The sequence below is a fragment of the Stenella coeruleoalba genome (genome assembly GCF_951394435.1).
Source record: "Stenella coeruleoalba genome assembly, chromosome: 17".
Classification (NCBI taxonomy): Eukaryota; Metazoa; Chordata; class Mammalia; order Artiodactyla; family Delphinidae; genus Stenella; species Stenella coeruleoalba.
Genome location: NC_137163.1, coordinates 62,609,567 through 62,628,726, shown reverse-complemented (window position 1 = coordinate 62,628,726; position 19,160 = coordinate 62,609,567). Strand labels below are relative to the sequence as shown.

Below are 19,160 nucleotides of genomic sequence, written 5' to 3'. Positions count from 1 at the left end.
CCCTGGTGGCGCAGTGGTTGAGAGTCCGCCTGCTGATGCAGGGGACACGGGTTCGTGCCCCGGTCCGGGAAGATCCCACATGCGGCGGAGCGGCTGGGCCCGTGAGCTGTGGCCGCTGGGCCTGCGCTCCGCAGCAGGAGAGGCCACAACAGTGAGAGGCCCGCGTACCGCAACAAAACAAAACAAACAAACAAAAATCCAAACTCATCTTCCTCTTTAAACCTGTACCTTCCTCCCTGGTCCCTTGTTTCAATAAACAGGACCAGCATCCTTCTAGCTGTCCAGGCCAGAAACCAGAGTCACTGACTCTTCTGGTTCACCACACCATCAACTAATCCTACTGAGTCTGCCTGGGAGGCTCTCGCCCATACATTCACTTCTTCCCCACCTCCACTGCCACTGCTTAGCTCACCCCATGGGCTCTTACCTAGATTACTGGTCAGCCGATTACTACTTAACCTGTCTCCAGTTTTATTGCCTGCCCCCTTCCACTTGCCAATCTCTATACCACCTGCAAACAGAGTGATCTTTCTAATACTTGATCATGTAATTCTGCTGCCTGGAACTATCAACAGGTCTCCTCTGTCTTCGGGATAACGCCTGAATTCCTTATAGGTCCGTGAGCCCCCTGCTTACTTCTCCACTTCATCTCTCAACAACCGCCACCTAGCGCCCTCTTTTCCAGCCAAATACACGAGTGCCACTGTCCTCTGCACCATCCTCCACCTTCTTCTGGAAAACATCCACCCATCCTTTGGTTCCCAGCTTGCTACCACTTGCGGAATCTCGCCTCCAGCCCCGGCCTATGATTAAGCTCCTCCTGTGTGCTACCTAAACTCACAGCAAGGTGCCTATCATCCAATAGGTAACTGCTTTTTCAATCTGTACCAACCAGATGCTGTGACAGAAAGGACTAGGGTCCTAATCATAATTTTACATTTACATAGTATGTAATCGGTGAGTGACTGGAATTAATATTTCACTGAGATAAGAAGCAAACCTTATAAAATGGGCTGTCTTTTCTGGGAATCCAGGCCAGACTGTTAACTAACTTGTTAACAGACGACAGATAAGGGCTAAAGGTACCGCACTGTCAGGGCATTTGCATCTTTGCAAGGGAGCCTGTCAGTCCATAGCTCAACTGATTCTGAAATCACTGGGATGAGCCGGAGGGGGCGTGAACAAGTGACTAGGGCTGGTGGAGGGTGGGTGGAGCCCCATCACCTGACACCCCACCATCCTCGCTCTTGAACCCTAAACTTTAACTTCTCAACAAGTTTTGGCGAAGAGGCTTCCCCTATGAATCTCAGACCTTTCCCCCATAGATGGAAGTATACGTATGAAATCTTGAAATCCTACTTCCAAAAAGCTCCCTCACCAATGTAAAAAAAAAAAAAAAAAAAAAAAGAAACTGAGATGGACACTTGGACCAAGCAACTGAGCTCAAAATTTGATTGACTTGATAACTGTAAAATTCAGCAAAACATTTTACCTCATTTAAAAGTTTTTAGACGCTCACGAAAAAACATCACAAAATGATTTGTTAATCTCTGGCACAACGGATCATTTTTAAAATACTAGAAAGTGAATTAAAAATTAATTGTATTGTACTTGGCTTGAATAAGTTTCTTTGGGCGCACAGGGAAATCCTAAGAAGATTTGACTTCAAAGAGCTGTACTATTTTCGAGGCAATCTTGATTCCTTACACATTAATTAAATTTCTGATAAAGCAGCTTATTCTGAATTGAGCATATTATACAAATACATGTGAAACACCCACTGAAACAGAAGGGCAAAATGATTAAAAGCTGATTAGGTTGTACTCCCAAGAGGCCGTTGGACTAAGGCTGAGTGACTTACATAAATACCTTTGGCATTTGTTGGATCCTGTTCCTAAACACAATGTTCATATTTCATCTATAATAAGAAAAGCATCTCAAAGATTTGCAAGGCACTAGTCTTGCAAGCGTCCAGTTTGGTGTCTTGAGTAAAGTGAGATTGGTAGAGTCAGCTTAATCCATGATGGAAAGTTGTGAGCAGGGTGCCTGACAGCTGCTGCTCGCAGGCGCCTCCCCGCTAGGTTAGCATGCGCACGGAACCCTGCCACTGGCCCCAAGGCAGAGCTTCTCCAGGACAAAGCCAGCGTTCCTATGGAGCACGCGGGATGGGGCCTGAACCCAATCACACCTCCGCCTTTCCGGAAAACAGTTTTAGCAGGGTGGTTTCCACTTCATCGAAGCTGTAGTGAAAAGTAGCTGCTGCCTTAATGCCCCACATTGACGACATCAGGAAGGTGTCCTATTTCACAGCTAAATGAGATGGAATCTGCCGAAATTTGGACTGTCTGGAGCAAACTCAGATTTCTGCAGTTAAAACCCGGGCCAACGTGTGTCCCCCAAGCCTAGGTTATCATCGCCCTGGACTGTTTTTTTCCCTCCAGTCTTCACAGCCGGTTTCCACCAAGCAGGTCTCTGCAGAATTGACTATGACCTCACGTGCCACCCGTGCCACTCCTACCACGTACGGCATATTCTCCTCGCCCTCCCTGTTCCAAGCGGAGAGCCACGCCTACACGGTTCAGGGTTTAAAAAGGAATGCTTCTAGTGGCCCTAGAGCCTGGATAACTGTGTGGTTCTCCCATATCATGGTGGCCCAAGACTGAGTTTCATTAAATCTGTATTGCTTGGACCTATCTGTTAATCACTAAAACTCAGGCTCACCTCAATGCCTCAGGGTTTCTGAATGGGCCTGGCCCTGGGAGGGCTGGCTGAAGAATTTTTTTAAAGAAATATATTTAGAAACGAGATGGCCTAAGAATGTTTTATAAGGTGCTCGTGATACAATGTGTTCCCATTTCATGTGTTAATGACCTGTTAAGCCACCAGGTGATATAACATCAGAGCTGAAGGAGAAGGAAGAGCAGAGCAAGGGCTTTCTCCGTCTTCCCAGTTCGGCCTCTGGACGAGCATTGTAGCCAAGCTCTGCCCCCTGCTTAGGGGCAGGACAGGGCTGACGCCTAGGTTATCTTTGTGGTTTCAGCTGTTCTCTCCACACACCCACAGAATTCTCAGTGACTGCTCGGCCCCTTAAGAAGTCCTGGGCCCCGGGATAGGAAGAAGCATGTCTTTCTTTCAACAGCCTGGAGAAGAAGGTGAGGAAATTAGAGCGGGTGCCTCACTTGCTCCCATGGGAAATGGGCAATCTTTGGTAAAAACGACAAACATGTACTTCAAACTTTGATGTGCAATACAGAAACCACAACACACGTAAAGGGTGATGGTGACCGACACTAATATATCCAAACAATATGAAGATGAAGTCTTTGTTATCCTCCACTGTCTTCAGGATCAGGACCCCAGCCTAGCTTGACAGAAACACACGGGGCCATTTCCTTACTCATTTTCTCTTCAGTCTTAAAAAATGTAATTGCCTGTTGACAATATACTGACTCCACACCGACTGCGGCTGGGCAAGGGGTGAGTCTGGACACGCACGTCTGCACACAGGTGGTCAAGCCTGGTGGACTCAACTCCGTTCCTTTGGCTTAGCCCTATTTCCGCTTCCCAAGCCTTCCTTCCCTTCCTGCTTCCATCTTTACCTCCATCTCAGGCTGGCTTCTTGGTCTTCTATCAACCTTCACTTTGGGGAATGGTACTTGTAGGATCGACACGTTTTCTAAAACATTAACTAGATGTAGGGATTTACAGGTTAAAGTCCCATGACACTCACTCTTTCATTCAACCCTTAAAACAACCCTCCTGTGAAGAAAAAGGCAAACGTCAGCCCCCACACACAGAAGCTTTTCCGCACCTCAAGGCCTGAGCGCTTTAACCAAGACTCTGGAATCTGCTCATGGGCTGGTGAGAGCAGGTGGAAAAGGGCGACAGGCAGCAAAGGCAGATATGGAAGAACACGGGAGACGCAACTGAAAAAAAATAACTGATGCTCTTCTCAGCCATACATTCCCACATTTTAGGTGATGTGCCCCTCAAATTTCTTTACTTATTTAACAGTCTCTTCATTAAAGTGACTTATGAGGCATTACAAGGAGTCCGCCTTCCTATGAAAAATCACTTACGCTAATAGTTGAAAATTAACCAGAGCCCCAGTAGAAGAAACAAAAACATTCATGGAAAAGGTAACCTAAAATTGTTTTTAAAGATGTGATACAGCCTCTGATATTACAGAAAAGAAATAAAGATAAAATATAAACTATAATAATATCGATTTTCAAAAGAGAAAGAGAAACCTTTTATCCAACAGAATTTAAGGACCTCAACTTCCCTGCCCTTTACAATAACTCGGCAGATTGAGCTTCTACCTAAAATTGGTGGTAATACGTTTAATTTGGATCCACAAAGTGCACTGGCTCATGGCTGACTCTGGGCTTTAATAGGTGTGAATGTAGTCAAGTAATCTTGTGAGGGACTGTTCCACTGAATGTTATTATTTGAGCTAAAGAAAAATGACCAAAAAAAAAAAAATGGCTGGACAAGAAAACCTTTCAAAAGGAAACAGACAGCTGAATATTCAGCAAACAGATTTTTAAAAAGACAATAAGCTCTTATGTTCTGCCTTATCACAAATTTTGGTGATGTCAACTAAGTAGGATAGGCCAGTGTTATTGTAGTTAGTAAAAGATGACTTCCTGGAAATTTCTTCTCGGACACTCACAGGTGTCACTGGATCAGCTCATGACGAATGGAATTAACATTTTGGCTTAACTAGAAGCTGTTATTCCCTGGCTATGCTTTAGTTCTGACACTTTAATGATGTTGACCTAATTAGGGAAAAGGGCACGTCTAACACATACTTTTGCATTTTCTGCACTTCCTTGACTACTGCCAGGTTACAGGGTGATGAACTGTGAGAGCTAGGTTTCCTGTCCGAGAACGGCGGTTTAAAAATGTCTGGCAAAATGGAATTAGAAACACTGGCAGTGTACGTACCCAAAGTAGTGAGGATGTGATTCACTCATTCATCAAATATTTACTAGAGCTCTTATAAAAGTGCCCTGATCTCAACTAGCTGCTGGTAATACAAAAGTGAGCCCAGCTGCCCTCGGGGCCTGGCTCTCCAATCTAAGCTGGAGAAAGAGATATTATACAAACATACTGAAATACAATGACGATTTAGACCAACGGGGGGATTTGGACTGAGGGGGTGGGGTGGGAGGGGCAGGGGTGGGGAAACCCTCAGTGAAGAAGAGGCTCTATGTCTAAAGCAGAGTGGGGAGCAGCCCGAGGGGCTGGCCAGGGGAGCCGGGCCTGGGTACCAGCCAGAGGGAGGGATGAGCAAAGACTCCCCTGAAGGAAAGCTGTAGTGGCTGAGTCATTCTGGGCATGGAGGAAAGGGGGAGAGTGGCATGAAATTGTAATGTACCTTTTTAAAAGAGAAGTATGGGAAATATATTTTTCCTGTAGGGTTAAAAAAAAACCCCTGTCATTTTAATATGTAAGTCCAAAACTGGCAAACAGGGAATCCAGTCTCTGGTTCTGCAAACGGACAGAGCAAGCTCACCAGACCCCTTGATGCTGAACTTCTCCACGTGCTATCTGGCTGCTTCCATTCCCCAAGCACAGCAGGGCTGGGCAGGGGACAGCACATTCCCTGTCTAGTGCTGCCATTACCACCTGAAGTGGCACTAATGGTGGGGGAGAGGTTGGGAGCAGACAGCTCCACCCCACTCGTCAGCCTGACCCACCACTGGCACTTCACAGTGGTCCTGGGGGATTCCCAGCCCATCACCCGACTAGCTGCAGTGAGGCTGGCCAGAGTTAGTGAGTAAGGGTCACTATCCCACTCCGCTCTATCCTCCCTTCTTAGTTTTCTTTCTTCTAATCTGATAACAACGAAGCAAGTATAAACAAATACCTGTGGTTCTCTGATGCTTTAGGCCAGAGCTCTCCCATCCTTTTCAACACACCTCTTCCACCCTTTAGCATAACTACTCCTTTCTAAGGCCCAGATTCTACAAAGCTCTTCCTCTCTCTACACCCCTCCCTAAATTATCTATTCGTTTCCATGGAAGTGTGGTTCTCAAAGGGTCACTTAAATGCCTCAACCAAATGCCTCACCTTAAAATCCCTCCTTAAAATATTTTTCTCAAGGAACAGTCATTTGAACATCTGTCTTAAGGAATTACTGGAGACAAGAGTTAGCAGAGTAAAAAATGACCAAATGAGAAAAATGACTGAAATGACAGGGACAGTGGGGTGACCTTGGGCAGAGCCTCGGTCTCTGCCTCTGAACATGAGGAGCTTGAAATGTTCAGAGCTGCTCCCCTTTCTCTTGCACATTTCTTAAACAAGGTGGAGACATTTTCTCAATCCCATGTGATGACTTTTACTCTCTGGGCCAAGACAAGAGGAGAACAAAACATTTTTAAAAAATCTTATTAACATAAAATCATATAAACTTTTGGAATTAGAACAGACACCTAAAGAAAGGTTATAGGCGTTGGCAAATTATTAGCATCCCTTAAAGTTTTAACTCTTCTTTTAAAATTTTTGTAAAGTTTTAACTCTTTGAGTGCTGGCCAAACTAGCTAGGAAACGTTCAGTAACTACTGATTCTACTGCATTATTTCTACCATCTGCTACCTCTTCTCTGTCATCCTCATATTCCCTGATCTATAAGAATTAAACAGGGGTCCATAATAAGCCTTCAGAAATAAGCCTCCTGTGTTTACTGGGAAGATACACCACTCCGTCTGCAATGAAGGAAAGATCCACAGATCTACCATGTTTTCCTGAATCTTTGGGCCGAAGATGGCTGGTTCCATGTCTCCTGATTTCCTTGAGGAGCCATTTTCACAGAAGGTGATTATTTTCCCTCAAAGCTAGGCTTTGTTTCCAGATAAAATAAGGTGATGGTGCAAAAGCGGATCCAGGGCTTCCCTGGTGGTGCAGTGGTTGAGAGTCCGCCTGCCGATGCAGGGGACGCGGGTTCGTGCCCCGGTCCGGGAAGATCCCACATGCCTTGGAGTGGCCGGGCCCGTGAGCCATGGCCGCTGAGCCTGCGCGTCCGGAGCCTGTGCTCCGCAATGGGACAGGCCATAACAGCGAGAGGCCCGCGTACAGCAAAAAAAAAAAAAAAAAAAAAAAAAAAAAAAAAAAAGTGGATCCATTTCCCTGGGATTTCAGAAACAAACAAAGATCTCTGTAGCATAAAAAATAACAGTGATACAACAATAACACTATCAGGGAGGCAATCTGAAGTGGTCAATAACCATTAACAGATCATCTCCCTTTGTTGCTAATGTTGAACTAGTGATTTCAACAGTGGCCGCTGCCAGGAGTCTTACTTTCTAGTTCTTATTCTGCCATCACTGGGGCAGGGGAAGGGGAAGAGTGTCTTTATTTCTTAAACTTTTGATATTTCTAAAAGCAAAAACCATTAATAACAACTGCTAGAAGGGTCAGGAAGGACTGAGCAAGTTGCAAAACTCTGTATCTGAAGTAGTCATTAAAGCAAGGAATCTGGAAAGACACTAAACCAGTGAAAGTGAAATATAAAAGGTTAATCGGGCGTTAAAAATTTTTTTTGCCTATCATGTCATCAAAACAGTTTTTTCCTTGTGGTAAGAACACTTAACATGAGATCTACCCCGTTAAAACGTTAAGCACACACTACAGCATTGTTAACTACAGGAACAATGTTGTAGAGAGCTCTAGAACGATTCAACTTGTTTAACTGCAGCTTTATACCTTGGAACAGCAACTTCCAATTTCTCCCTCCCTTCAGCCCCTGGCAACCACCATTTTACTGTTTCTATGCGTTTGACCATTACAGATCTCGCCTATAAGTGCAATCATGCAATATATTTGTCCTCTGACTGGCTTACATCACTAAGCATAATGAACTGAGCATTCTGTAAACAGCTAAGTGAAATCTTTATGAAGGCGTTAACTAGCTAGAAGTACAAGCTCTTAAGCTAAATGTCTGTTAATTATAAACTATTATAACACACTACTCCCAAACTACATAATACCACCCCAAAAGACTTTCGACAGAGAGACTGTGCCTAGAACTTGGATAAGAGTTTTACGATACCGGTAAAATCAGAGATCTCTGCATCACAGCTTTTTGTTATGTAGGTTCGTCCAATTTAATCATAAAAGTCAATAATTAAAGCAAGCATAAGAAAGGTCTTTGCTAGAATGTCCCGCACAGGTTTATCTTCCACCTGCCAAGACTGAATTACCTCTAGTATTATCACTAGGTGAAAACAAAAGGGAAGAATCCAAGAGCACATTTCAAATTAGAGACTAGGGCCTAACGAAAAGTATATCAATTCGCTCTAAAAGTTATCAGAGGGCCATGGAAGCTGGCAAGGTTACATGTGCCAAGTATCCTATCTACAAGCAAAGTAAAAAGCAAGTAGATGCAATGCCTGGTGATCAGAGAAAACCATGATCTACAATAAAAGATGCTCAGCAGATAGCAGAGACCGTTCTTGAAAGTTTGCGCCAATTAACGAGCAATATTAACTTTAAAATTGGGTTTGGGATAAACACGGAAATCTTGAACACTTTAATATCATATATATCTAAAAATAATACAAAAACCAAGACCGCCTCCACTTTCCAATTAGCGTTTCAGACACTCAGAAGTAAACAGCAGCCATAAAATAGGGGCATTTAAAAAAAAAAAGAATTTCAGGGCTTCCCTGGTGGCGCAGTGGTTGGGAACCTGCCTGCCAATGCAGGGGACACAGGTTCGAGCCCTGGTCTGGGAAGATCCCACATGCCGCGGAGCAACTAGGCCCGTGAGCCACAACTACTGTGCCTGCGCGTCTGGAGCCTGTGCTCCGCAACAAGAGAGGCCGCGATAGCGAGAGGCCCGCGCACCGCGATGAAGAGTGGCCCCCGCTTGCCACAACTGGAGAAAGCCCTCGCACAGAAACGAAGACCCAGCACAGCCATAAATAAATAAATTAATTAAAAAAAAAAAGAATTTCAGAAGTCTAGAAGTATTAAGTTGAACAATATGAAATCGCCATTTTTTGTACATCGAAAAGTTTGAACATCAGAATTTTCACATGGTTCCACCAAAGAAAAGGGAGGGCTCATTAATTTAATGGTAAGAATAAAAGCCTGAAGACATGCTAAGAGTTCGCGGTTTCGCAAGAAGGTTTACTTCAATGCGAGGATAGTACTGAAGCAGGACAAGGGTTTTTAATATTCTACGATAAACGTTATGTCTCAAATCACACGAAACTAGGGCCAGTCAGTACCTGCTCAAATGAGCCTAAGAATAAAATTTTCCACGTATAACCGTCCCACTTTCTTTTTTGACTAACATATGACATCCAACCCTAGTAAAATTCTATTCCCAGTCGGTTTCTCCATGCCCTGGTTGGATGCCTGAACCTGGCTATCATGGGTAGAACTTCAGGGGCGTGCCCACATACACCTCACTTCTCAATCTACTATTCACCACTGTGTCCTACTCACTCCAGCCCTCCTCTGCCGCTCTTTCTTTTAACCTTGGCACACTGACAGTCCCATCTGCCTTTGTCAGGCTCTCCCCACCCCCTTCCTTTCAATATACCAGTGATCTAGTCTTTCTTGCATAGAATGGGGGGATTCTGCCGAGCCTCGGTCACTCTGCCTTTCCCATGTAGGTAAGCTTTGCTGTTCAAAGAATGTCTGCTGGATTCTGTCACGTAGCTTTACATTTCTGCCTTATCTGAATCCTGGTGAGTTTCTCAAAACCAATCTCACCTATAAGGCATCCATAAACAGAATTTGAATATTATAAATTAGGATAATTTTCTAAGGCAGAGTTGTACACACCTCCAACTTTAATATTAGAATAAAGGGACTCACCTACACTAGGTGGGTTTCCATGTGAATGGTATTTTCTTTCCAGCACACAAAAGCACTGTGCACTCTCTGGAAGTATTTCAGGGGTACTTTTCTTTCTTAAAAAAAGTAACTTTCTGGACTCTGGGAAATGTACACAGGCTCTGAGTCAACTCCATCACGTTCAGTATTAGGGAAGTAATTTATATGAGGAAGGGAACCGCAATGTGCCTTCGACATTTTTGGAGGGCGGAAAGTTTCAGAAGAGTGCAGGTACGTTTCTGACTCATTCTATTGGGCTTAATCATTTTCCACCTTTGATTCCGGCAGTTGTAGAACCTATTTGGTGATGTCACCAAATGACTGACAAACATATTATCTGATATTCCACTCTTGCGAAGGACCCGGGCAGAACCACCCATCCTGTGCGTACATACCTTGAATTTGCTATTTCCACTTTGGTTCTCGCCATGGCGGCTGCCCTTTGCGCGCCTTCGATCGCTCTGTCCACCTTCTCCCTAGTTTTTGTATTTCTTATTGGTATAAGCTGCTTCCTTATTCCACGGACCAGAATATTATTTTTGTATTTTCCCTCTTCCTTAGAGCCGTCGGGAAACACGGTGCAGCCATACCCGTGCCTCTTGTTATTTGCCCACTCGCCTTCATACTTCATGCCGTTGGAGCGCTCGCTGATGCCGAAGCCGGTGCGCTTGTCATTCTTCCACTCGCCCATGTAGGTTTCCGTGGTGGTGGCGTCCACGTGGTCTTCCACCGGGCAGAAATCACAATCTACGTCGCCGAAGCTGATGGTGGAGTTGGCGTCGCTGGAGCTGATTCGGCTCATGGCCGCGTCGCTGCGAACCGAGCTGCGCTTGCTGGAGATGGAGGACTTGGATTCGGACTTGCGCAGTTTCATGCTTCCCAAGAGGGAGCCGCGGCGGAAGAGGCCGCCCTTCTTCTTGCCCGCGAGCTCGGCGTCTGCATGGAAGTTGAGCACGAAGCCCCCGCGGCTGCCGGCCGGGCTGTCGGCGGCTGCCGCGGCGTCGTGGAGCACGCTGCCGTTGCTCTGCTCGCTGCGCAGCGAGGCCAGCGACGTGCGCAGCGGCGAGCGGATCACCGTGGCCATGCCGTAGGGCACGCTCTGGCGCACGCCGTAGCCGTGTCGCATGCCGCCGGCCCACTGGCCCTGGTAGGTACCTTCGAGAGACCGCAAGAGAGCACAGCGTAAGTCTGGGGTTAGAGGAGGCGCTGGCGCCTGCGAGCGCGGGGCGCGCACGGCTAGAGCCCTGCGCGCAGGCCCGGCGGCCCAAGGTTTAATCCCGCACATTGCCCAGTCAACTCTTAGGGATGCTTTTAAAATTCCATTTGTGAATCCCGTCCCTGAGATGTTGTGCCTAGACCTTTTCTGTAATTGTATGTAGGCTTTTTGTATACAGCTGTGGTGGCTAAAAAGCGTGCACTGTTTACCTTTGGGAAAACTGAGATACGGCCAGAGGAAAACTTCCACACTTAGCATTACGGAATTCATCTCAGGGCAAAGGCGTGCTTGACAGTGTCCACTAAAACTTTGTTGACACCAGATCACTTTTTCAATGAATATTATGCCTTCTCAGGAAAAGGATAATCTCTAATCGAAAGCATTTGTTTTCAGTACGTTTTTCTATTAAATAAATTAGCAGAGACGTTTAAAAATTAATCTGGAGCAGCTTTTTAAATACCTTAGGAGGAACTGAATGTTAAGATTAGGGAACTTAGAATTTTCTCTTCTACATCAAGTTCATTTCCTTTTAATTAAAGGAAAATTTTAAATTAAAATATCCCCCAAAAGAAGCTATGTAGAAATTTTAAGATGTAATTACTTATTATTCCTAACTCACAATATCACAGAACACCAATCATGATAACAGTCTGTCTTGACTTCTTTCAGTTTCTGATTATACCGAGCTACCTTGCCATTTTATATTGCCGTGAAAAGATTTCTATTGCATGGCATAGTTATTTTTAAAATACCGAGAAGTGCTGCTTATAGTTTTATATCATTGTGTTAACAAGGGGTGATTACTGCACTTAAAAGTTAAAGCCATAATGGCTCCAAAGTCAAAAGTTTTGACTAATTTCAAGACTACCGTCGCTTTCTGTTCATTCTGATATATTTTTGGTATATAAATAGACAGTAGCAGGGAGACAATGAAATATGAAGTGGGTCTGGTACTGTGAATGTCATATTCTGGGTAGGTCTTAACATCTTAACCTGACACCTAAGAACTTCTGAGGAGGTGGGCATAAACCCCAAAGGATAAGATAGTCAAATAGAACATTTCAGATCAAGAAGCTTTCTACTGAATATTAGCCATCTCCAAACAGGGAAGGAAACTGAATTATTTCCTTAATATTTATTTCTTTAACAGGGAAGGAAATTGAATTATTAGGAAATTGCAACTTACTTTCCCTTTTCCTGATAAAATTTTAAGTTCTAAGATAAAAGTTATACAACCTGACTTACACGCACTAAAACTACCTTATTTTTAAATACGTTGTTTAAATAAGCAAGGAATGCTATAATTGTATCCTTCTACATAATGACAAGTTAATTTTGCTAGAACAACTTCCAACATACTGTTTGATATCAAGAAGTATTTACACTTTTAAAATGCAACCATACTGTCTTAGGAATTCCTAACACTGAAGGGAAATTAACAGCTAGTTTCCTTAAACTGCTATCTCCAAAAAGTATTTAGAATTTCCAACGACGTATTGCTTGAAAACTCTAAGTGGTTTAAGGCAACAGCAATAATTAGAAAGTTTAGGGTGTTGCTTAACTGTCCAGTTGAGAAGCAGAACAATGGCATTGGCTATATTCCCATCCTATTCTGTTGAGGAACAGTATATGGAAGAATTCCTCCACAGAATTGCTAGAAACCAATTTACAGTCAAAGTGTTAGTGGCTCATCTGAAATTTAAAACAGGTTTAGTTTAGTCAATGAACCTAGCAAAAAAAGGGCCTCTAGTTCTTTATGAAGCAGGTGGTTTCCACCTGCTCCCTGCTGCTCAAATAAAGTTCTAATTAGTTCCTCGCAATCCCTTAAATATAGATGCATAGTTCACACGTTTAAAAATTATTTTCATGGGTTTGAAGTTATGTTCTATGATTCTGTGTCTGGGAGCTGATTTTCTAGATATGGCCATTTTCACTAAATAAGCTTGTAGTGGAAGGCATCCAGTTCAGAAAGAATACCAGTCAAATTTAGACTTTATTATGCCAAACTTAAATCTACATGCTGTGAATGGGTATGTGCATGTGCAAGTATGCATATAATTAACAAAACAATGTGTCTTCCTAGATATTTTCAATAGCTTCATGACAGGTGAAAAAAGGAACCACAGCAGGCTCAGAATTTGCACCAAATATTCTGGGCACCTAGACTTGGATTTCATGAGCATGGTACTAATTTATTCTTAATATTCAGGGGCTTTCTATTTCAGTAACACTTCACACACAAATCACTAATAAAATAAACCGAGTGATACTTGTCAATGGAATTATGGCTTCCTTCCTCTAGTTTAATGCCACCACAAAATACATGGAATCAGATTTTCCCTAGGTCTGAAAGGGTAGCTAGGGATGGACTTGTGGTGCAGAGGCAAAAAGTAAAAATAGGGGAAGTGATATGTCCTGTTTTGGCCAAAATCTTTGTATGAAATAAGTTGTAGCAATACACTTCAATTTAGACCCCCATTTTATGATTCAGGACTTTCTAATTAACTGATTGGCATACGAAAGAAAAACACAGAGTAGGAATTCAATAGTGATTTTTAAGAGTTTTTTCTCCCCTTCCTAATTGGTAGCATATTAGATTTGTTTTTGGTAGAAAAAGAGAACCACAGTCCTACAGTGATGCCAAATTTTGAGGTTTTTAAAAAATTCTTTTAAAAGTTAGTTTTAAAACAAGATGCTGATTATCTACCCTCATCCTAGACACTTATTTGAGCTTCCACAACACATACATAGAGGACCTTTACTGTGCTACATATATATATATATATATATATATATATATATATATATATATAGATTGCTAGGTATAGTGAATACTCTAAACCAAGAGATTTTGTTTAATGAGTAGTAACTTTGAAAGAAGACATTTATTTTTAGCCTTCCAAATACTGTGGTAAAAGAACTATCCATGGCCTTCTTGAAAGGTTATAAAATAATGCACACATTTGAAAGATAAGTTTTGTATTCCAACTTTCGAGCATGGAATTTAGTTATATTGTAGACCCGGGGTCTCCAATAAAATCCAATCACAAGCTAACATGTTTGTAAGGCTGTCAACCTAAGGCACTCTATGCCCATTCAGAACATTTAAGGGCCCTAATTACTGTGGAACTTGAAACTCATGCAGCCCATATACAAGTATTTAAGTCCCCCCGCCTTTAATCCATGAGAACCATATCCTTCATTTATACTGTAGGATGAAAAGATGTCCTTTTTAGCAAATCCTACCATTCTGCCGTTTTGCATTTGAAACACGGCCCAACTGTTCTGAGTAAGTGAAGTGTACAAATTGTATAAGCTTTTATATAAGCAGTGGCCTGACTGGGGTTGCCGTGGGCTGGAGAAACTTTTAACTGGATCCCTTTAATATCCTCCAACTCTGAGCTGCAGAATTCTGAAATGTGACCTTGCTTCCTACAACCCTCTTCAACTAACTGATTGTTTAATATAAGAAAATTTATTTTGCCAAAGCATAAGACATGCATGCTTCTCAATTTATTACAAAAGGAAATTCATCAGATTTTGATACCTGTTTCAATAATATGTTTCCTGGTTGAAAAAAAAAAGGGAACTCTGCCCTCTTATATACAAAATTTCTTTTGCAAATATTGTTTAAATATTAAAACAAGGTGAATTTTGCTCACAGCCAGCATACCATTTCGGTCATACACCTTAGTGCAAACCGGCGATTTCGTACTGCCATTCTCAGGAGGAAAGTAGCTGTTAACTTAGCAACTATACCTTTCAATTGTATTTTTTAAAACGTAGACTCCATTGTTCATTTCTAAAGTGTTTTCCTCATAATTTGTCCAGCTATCTGCAGCTCAACAATGAGTACCTTCTTTGGATGGAAAACCAATACTTCAAGAAACCGAATGAAAAACAGAAAGAAAACCCCACATCCTCCGAATCCCACCTGCATCAGGTGGCCTCTCCACTCCCATAACTAGGATGTTTCCAAAAGCACCTCAGATAAGGAACAATTCCCCAACATCCTAGTTAATGGGGTTCTGGCTTCTATCTTTAGGCTACTAGAGGACCAGAAGCGAAATACGATTCCACGTGAAACCAATCCCAGGAGCGGTCCGCAGCGACCGCCAGCCTCACAAGCCCAGGGCGTTCGCTCTAACTCCACGGGAGTGGTGATTTCAAACCCGCCCGGGAGAGGGAGGGATCAGGAACGTAATGTGACGGGCTCAAGTGACAGCGTCCCCTCTCCAGCCCAACCCTCCCGGGCGCGCTCCCTCCCGGTGGCAGCGCGGCGCCGGCCAGGTATATTCACGCCTTGCTCCCCAGGGTGTGCACACACCGCCCGCTCCAAGAACCGGGTCACATCCAACCCTTGCGCACCAGTCGCGTCCCACTGCACCCTCCCGGGAAGAGCGGGCGCGGGAAGAGGGTGGGAGGCTTCCCCAGGTGTTTTGGCGGGTTTCCGGACACGTGCGCCTCGCGTCCTCCCCGCTTCCCCGCAGTCTGGGCAAAGCCCACCGCACTAGCTCGCGGAGCAGCCGAGCCGCCAGCGACGCCGCTCACCTCCGTCCCCGTAGGTCTCCACGCCGTACCCGTCCTGCAGCCCGTTACTCCAGGTACCCTCGTAGCGAGCGGGGGTGCACAGGCTCTGCCGAACCCCGTAGCGCCCCTTGAAGCCATGTGACCACTCCCCCCGGTACATCCACTTGCCCTTCGTCTCCACCCCCAGCCCGTGCCGCTTGCCCTGCGCCCAGTAGCCCTGGTAGGTGTTGCCGCTGGGCCAGGTGTAGCCTCCGACCACCTCGAAGCCGTGCGACCAGGAGCCCGAGTACTCGCCCTGGCCCTTGGGCCCCGTGCAGATGCCATGCCCGTGCGCCTTGCCCTCCTCCCAGCCGCCGCAGTAGGTGCCGCCATCGTCGAAGTCGAACCTTCCGCCCGTCATTCGGGGGGCAGCCCCGGCGCGCTCCCCGCGGGGGCACGGACGCGGGCAGAGCTGGGCACGGCAGGGTGTAGCTCGGGGGTGGAGGCCCGGCGGGCGAGCTCACGACAGCGCCCCGGGCAGCTCGCGCCGCCGCTCGGCTCCAGTCCGACGCCGCCCCCGTCCTCCCCTCTTCTCTCGCCGCTGCCGCCGCCGCCGCCGCCACAGCCGCCTTCCTCCTCCTCCTCCTCCGCCGCCGCCGCCGCCGCCCTGGCCAGCGCCGCGCGCGAGAGGACAGCCCGGGCTCCGGAGCGGACCTTCAGCTGCTCCCACCCGCCCACGTGAGCCGGGCGCCGCCCCGCGCCCGCCCCTCTTCCCCTCCCCGGGCGCCGAGGCCCGGCCCCGCGGCGCTCCCGCACCGCCCCCCCCCCGGGCCCTGCCCCCAGCCTCGGGAGCCGCCGCTTCCCCGGCGGGCGGGCTGGCTCGGGACCGGCCCGCGCGCTTGTGTTCTCGCAGCGGGATGCGGGTGGGAGGGCGATTGTGCCCAGGGCCGCGCGCGAGTCCCCGCCTGCCTGGAGGAGGAGGCGAGGCCGCGTGTGTGGAGGTAGCTCGCGGGCGGCGGAGGCCCAGGTGTTTGTGTTTGGGGTTTATCAACGTGGTGACGCGCCCATAAGTGCGGCCACGTGTGTGTTGAGGGAAAACTCATATGCGTGTTTGTCTGCATGGGGTTCGTAGTTGCATTTTTTCGGCCTTCCAATTTGTGTACTGTTGCGTTTGTCATGCTCAGCTGTCACCGTGAATTAACATCCCCCAGATACATGTATGCATGTGAGATAAGTCTGCCACAGCCTAGATCTAATTGTGCAGAATGTTCTTTTACACCTACCCATTTCAAAGCACATGTGTTTGCATTTATTTAATGAATATACAGGGGGAGAGCAATGCAGTTTGAAAAAGCACAGAATAAACTGGTGAGTTTTTTTGTTTGTAATAATGAGGAGGGTGTTTTTAACCTGTCTTTGCAGGGATATAGGGTATTTGCTTCTACCTCAGAGCCTGCTCCCTCTAATGCCTCATTTATTCTTCTAACAACCCTAGAAATTCTTCAGCCCGGAGCTGTGTACCCAAAGGGCAGACGGCTCAGTCTGTGTATGTTGTATAAGTGTCTGGAATGCACACCTGGTACCTCTCCACTGGCATCCACAGTTTAAGAAAGTAAATAGAAGCTTTCAAGGAGGAATATGGTAAGTAAAACACTGCTCTAAACTTACAAAGAGTCCCTGACCTACAAAACTGGAGACAGGTGTCAGCTGATCTACTTTCCAGCTGCAACACTGCTTTGTTGAATTCACTTTAGACAACTCTTTTAAACTTTTAAACCTCTATTTCACCATCTTCCCAATGGGAATGACAAGATTTACCTTTCACTTTCAATGTTAGATAATAACTGAATATACTGTGGGTGCAGTGTAAAGCCAAACATCAGAGATTTGTTAATAGGCAAGTTGCTAAGTCAGTATTGCCTCTGGGGAAAGCAGGCACTGGTTTCAACCTTACCCTTAAAATACCCATGGGAGACACTTCTCTGTGGTTCATAGCCAGGGGTCTTGGGTTAGCCTCTCAAGGACACTGCTTTGCAGAGCATTCCTGGTATTCCTTAGGCTGAGAGGCTTTTGGATGACACAGTAAGCACCAGAGGCTGCCAAAAGTTCTCTCACTAGGTTTTGATAATCAGATAAAAATATAAGGACAGGTGTCAGGGAAGGCAGCGGGGAAAACGGAGACTAAACTGCACAGAAAAGGAACTGAAACTGACCTTGATTGTCTCCAGCTCAGGACTGGAGCTGGCCTTTCCTGCTTATCTGGCTGAAATACTGAAAGAAAAATCTCAGTTTACACAGAACCAAATCACCAAAGAGAATTAGAAACCCTTATCCATGGCGCTGCCTGCGGAGCTGCCAGGAATAGTGCTTACCCTAGTGGCCTGAAATAATTATGCACCTTGCTCAGCATCTTGTCCTGGGCTGGGGATTGATTTAGGCCACTGGGAAAACGAAGGCCCAGGATTTTGCAGCTGAGCCATAATTCCATTTTTCTGGATCAGGAGCTAGTGTAGACGGTCCCATTTCCATCTGTTTTGGGGTTCTTTTTGATACGCGAAACTGTGGGATCGCGCAGGCCAACATATTTTTTTCTCATTTTGAACTGGATTTCTTCATAGAGTAACTTTTGTTTTTTTGCCTTTTTATTTTCGACCCACCCATGTGTGTTAGGATCTACATATATGAACATTTAAGGGCTAAACTTGTGTTTGCAGGCATGGTGGAAACATTTAACGCTTTTTTACTTTTCCTAATTAGCTGTCAGGCAAATGATGAAATACACAGCACAGAGTAAGTAAGTTTCTGGATCTATAATGGATGTGTAGTCCATCCATGGTAGATGGACAAAGGGCGTTGGTGCAAACACATCTGGGAAGAATATGGAGATCTGGGGACAGTAAAAGATATGCTCATTTATCCCTTAATCTTTTACTCTTGCTATCCCTCATAGATGTCTTCCTTGGAAGGACCCTTCATTAAAAGAAAGAATCCACCACCAGGTGTCTGCTATTACATTTCAACTCATCAGTCCTAACTCGACTCTGCCACTGACTCTCTTCACAGGGGAAAATTAGTATTGCATTTTTGGTAGTTCACTGAGAGATTTTTGGCAAAAAATCATACATACAGAGCATACGACCCATGCTTCCATTTACCTGCTGTCATCCCGGTGCAGTGTTTCCCCAGTCTGACTGATATGTTCATTAACGTCAGTGTTCAGGTTCAATGGCAACGGTTGGAGAAGACAAGGGAACGAGAACCAGGAAGAGGAAGAGGTGCTGAGGACGGTGGCACAGCACGTAGGAGGTAGTGGAATAACGCTGCAGTTTACTAGTTGGGGTTAGTAATGTCCTCATTGAGTTGAATTTAGCTTTAAGAGGAGATTAGTAAGAAGAGAATATGAATGTTGGTTTGACAGGTGGGGTGCGGGAGGCCATTAAAGCACAGGGGCCAGCAGCCACGCTAGCGCTTGGTTTTTCTCCACTGTTTAAAATGCGGCCTTGTAGATTTCCATTCTAGAAAATTTTGTAACAAAAAGTAAGCCATTTGAGTGTGAATGTCTAGTAACAACATGTTGGTGAGG

General features: G+C 45.4%; 1 protein-coding gene across 5 annotated transcripts in view; it reads right to left on the bottom strand.

Annotated features, from left to right (window-relative positions):
- Window positions 1–19,160, bottom strand: part of JPH1 (junctophilin 1) — a 214,017-nt gene that overhangs the window by 61,825 nt on the left and 133,032 nt on the right. For 4 of the 5 annotated variants that reach the window (XM_079901143.1, XM_079901142.1, XM_079901144.1 and 1 more), the window contains exons 1-2: window positions 15,620–16,111; window positions 10,248–11,007 (exon numbers count right to left, since the gene is read on the bottom strand). In XM_079901143.1, coding sequence (XP_079757269.1) covers window positions 10,248–11,007; window positions 15,620–15,998 — 1,139 coding nt within the window. In that variant the 5' untranslated portion in view covers window positions 15,999–16,111. Of the gene's footprint in view, window positions 1–10,247; window positions 11,008–15,619; window positions 16,112–19,160 lie in introns of those variants that run through there. The other variant, XM_079901145.1, reaches the window with a different exon arrangement.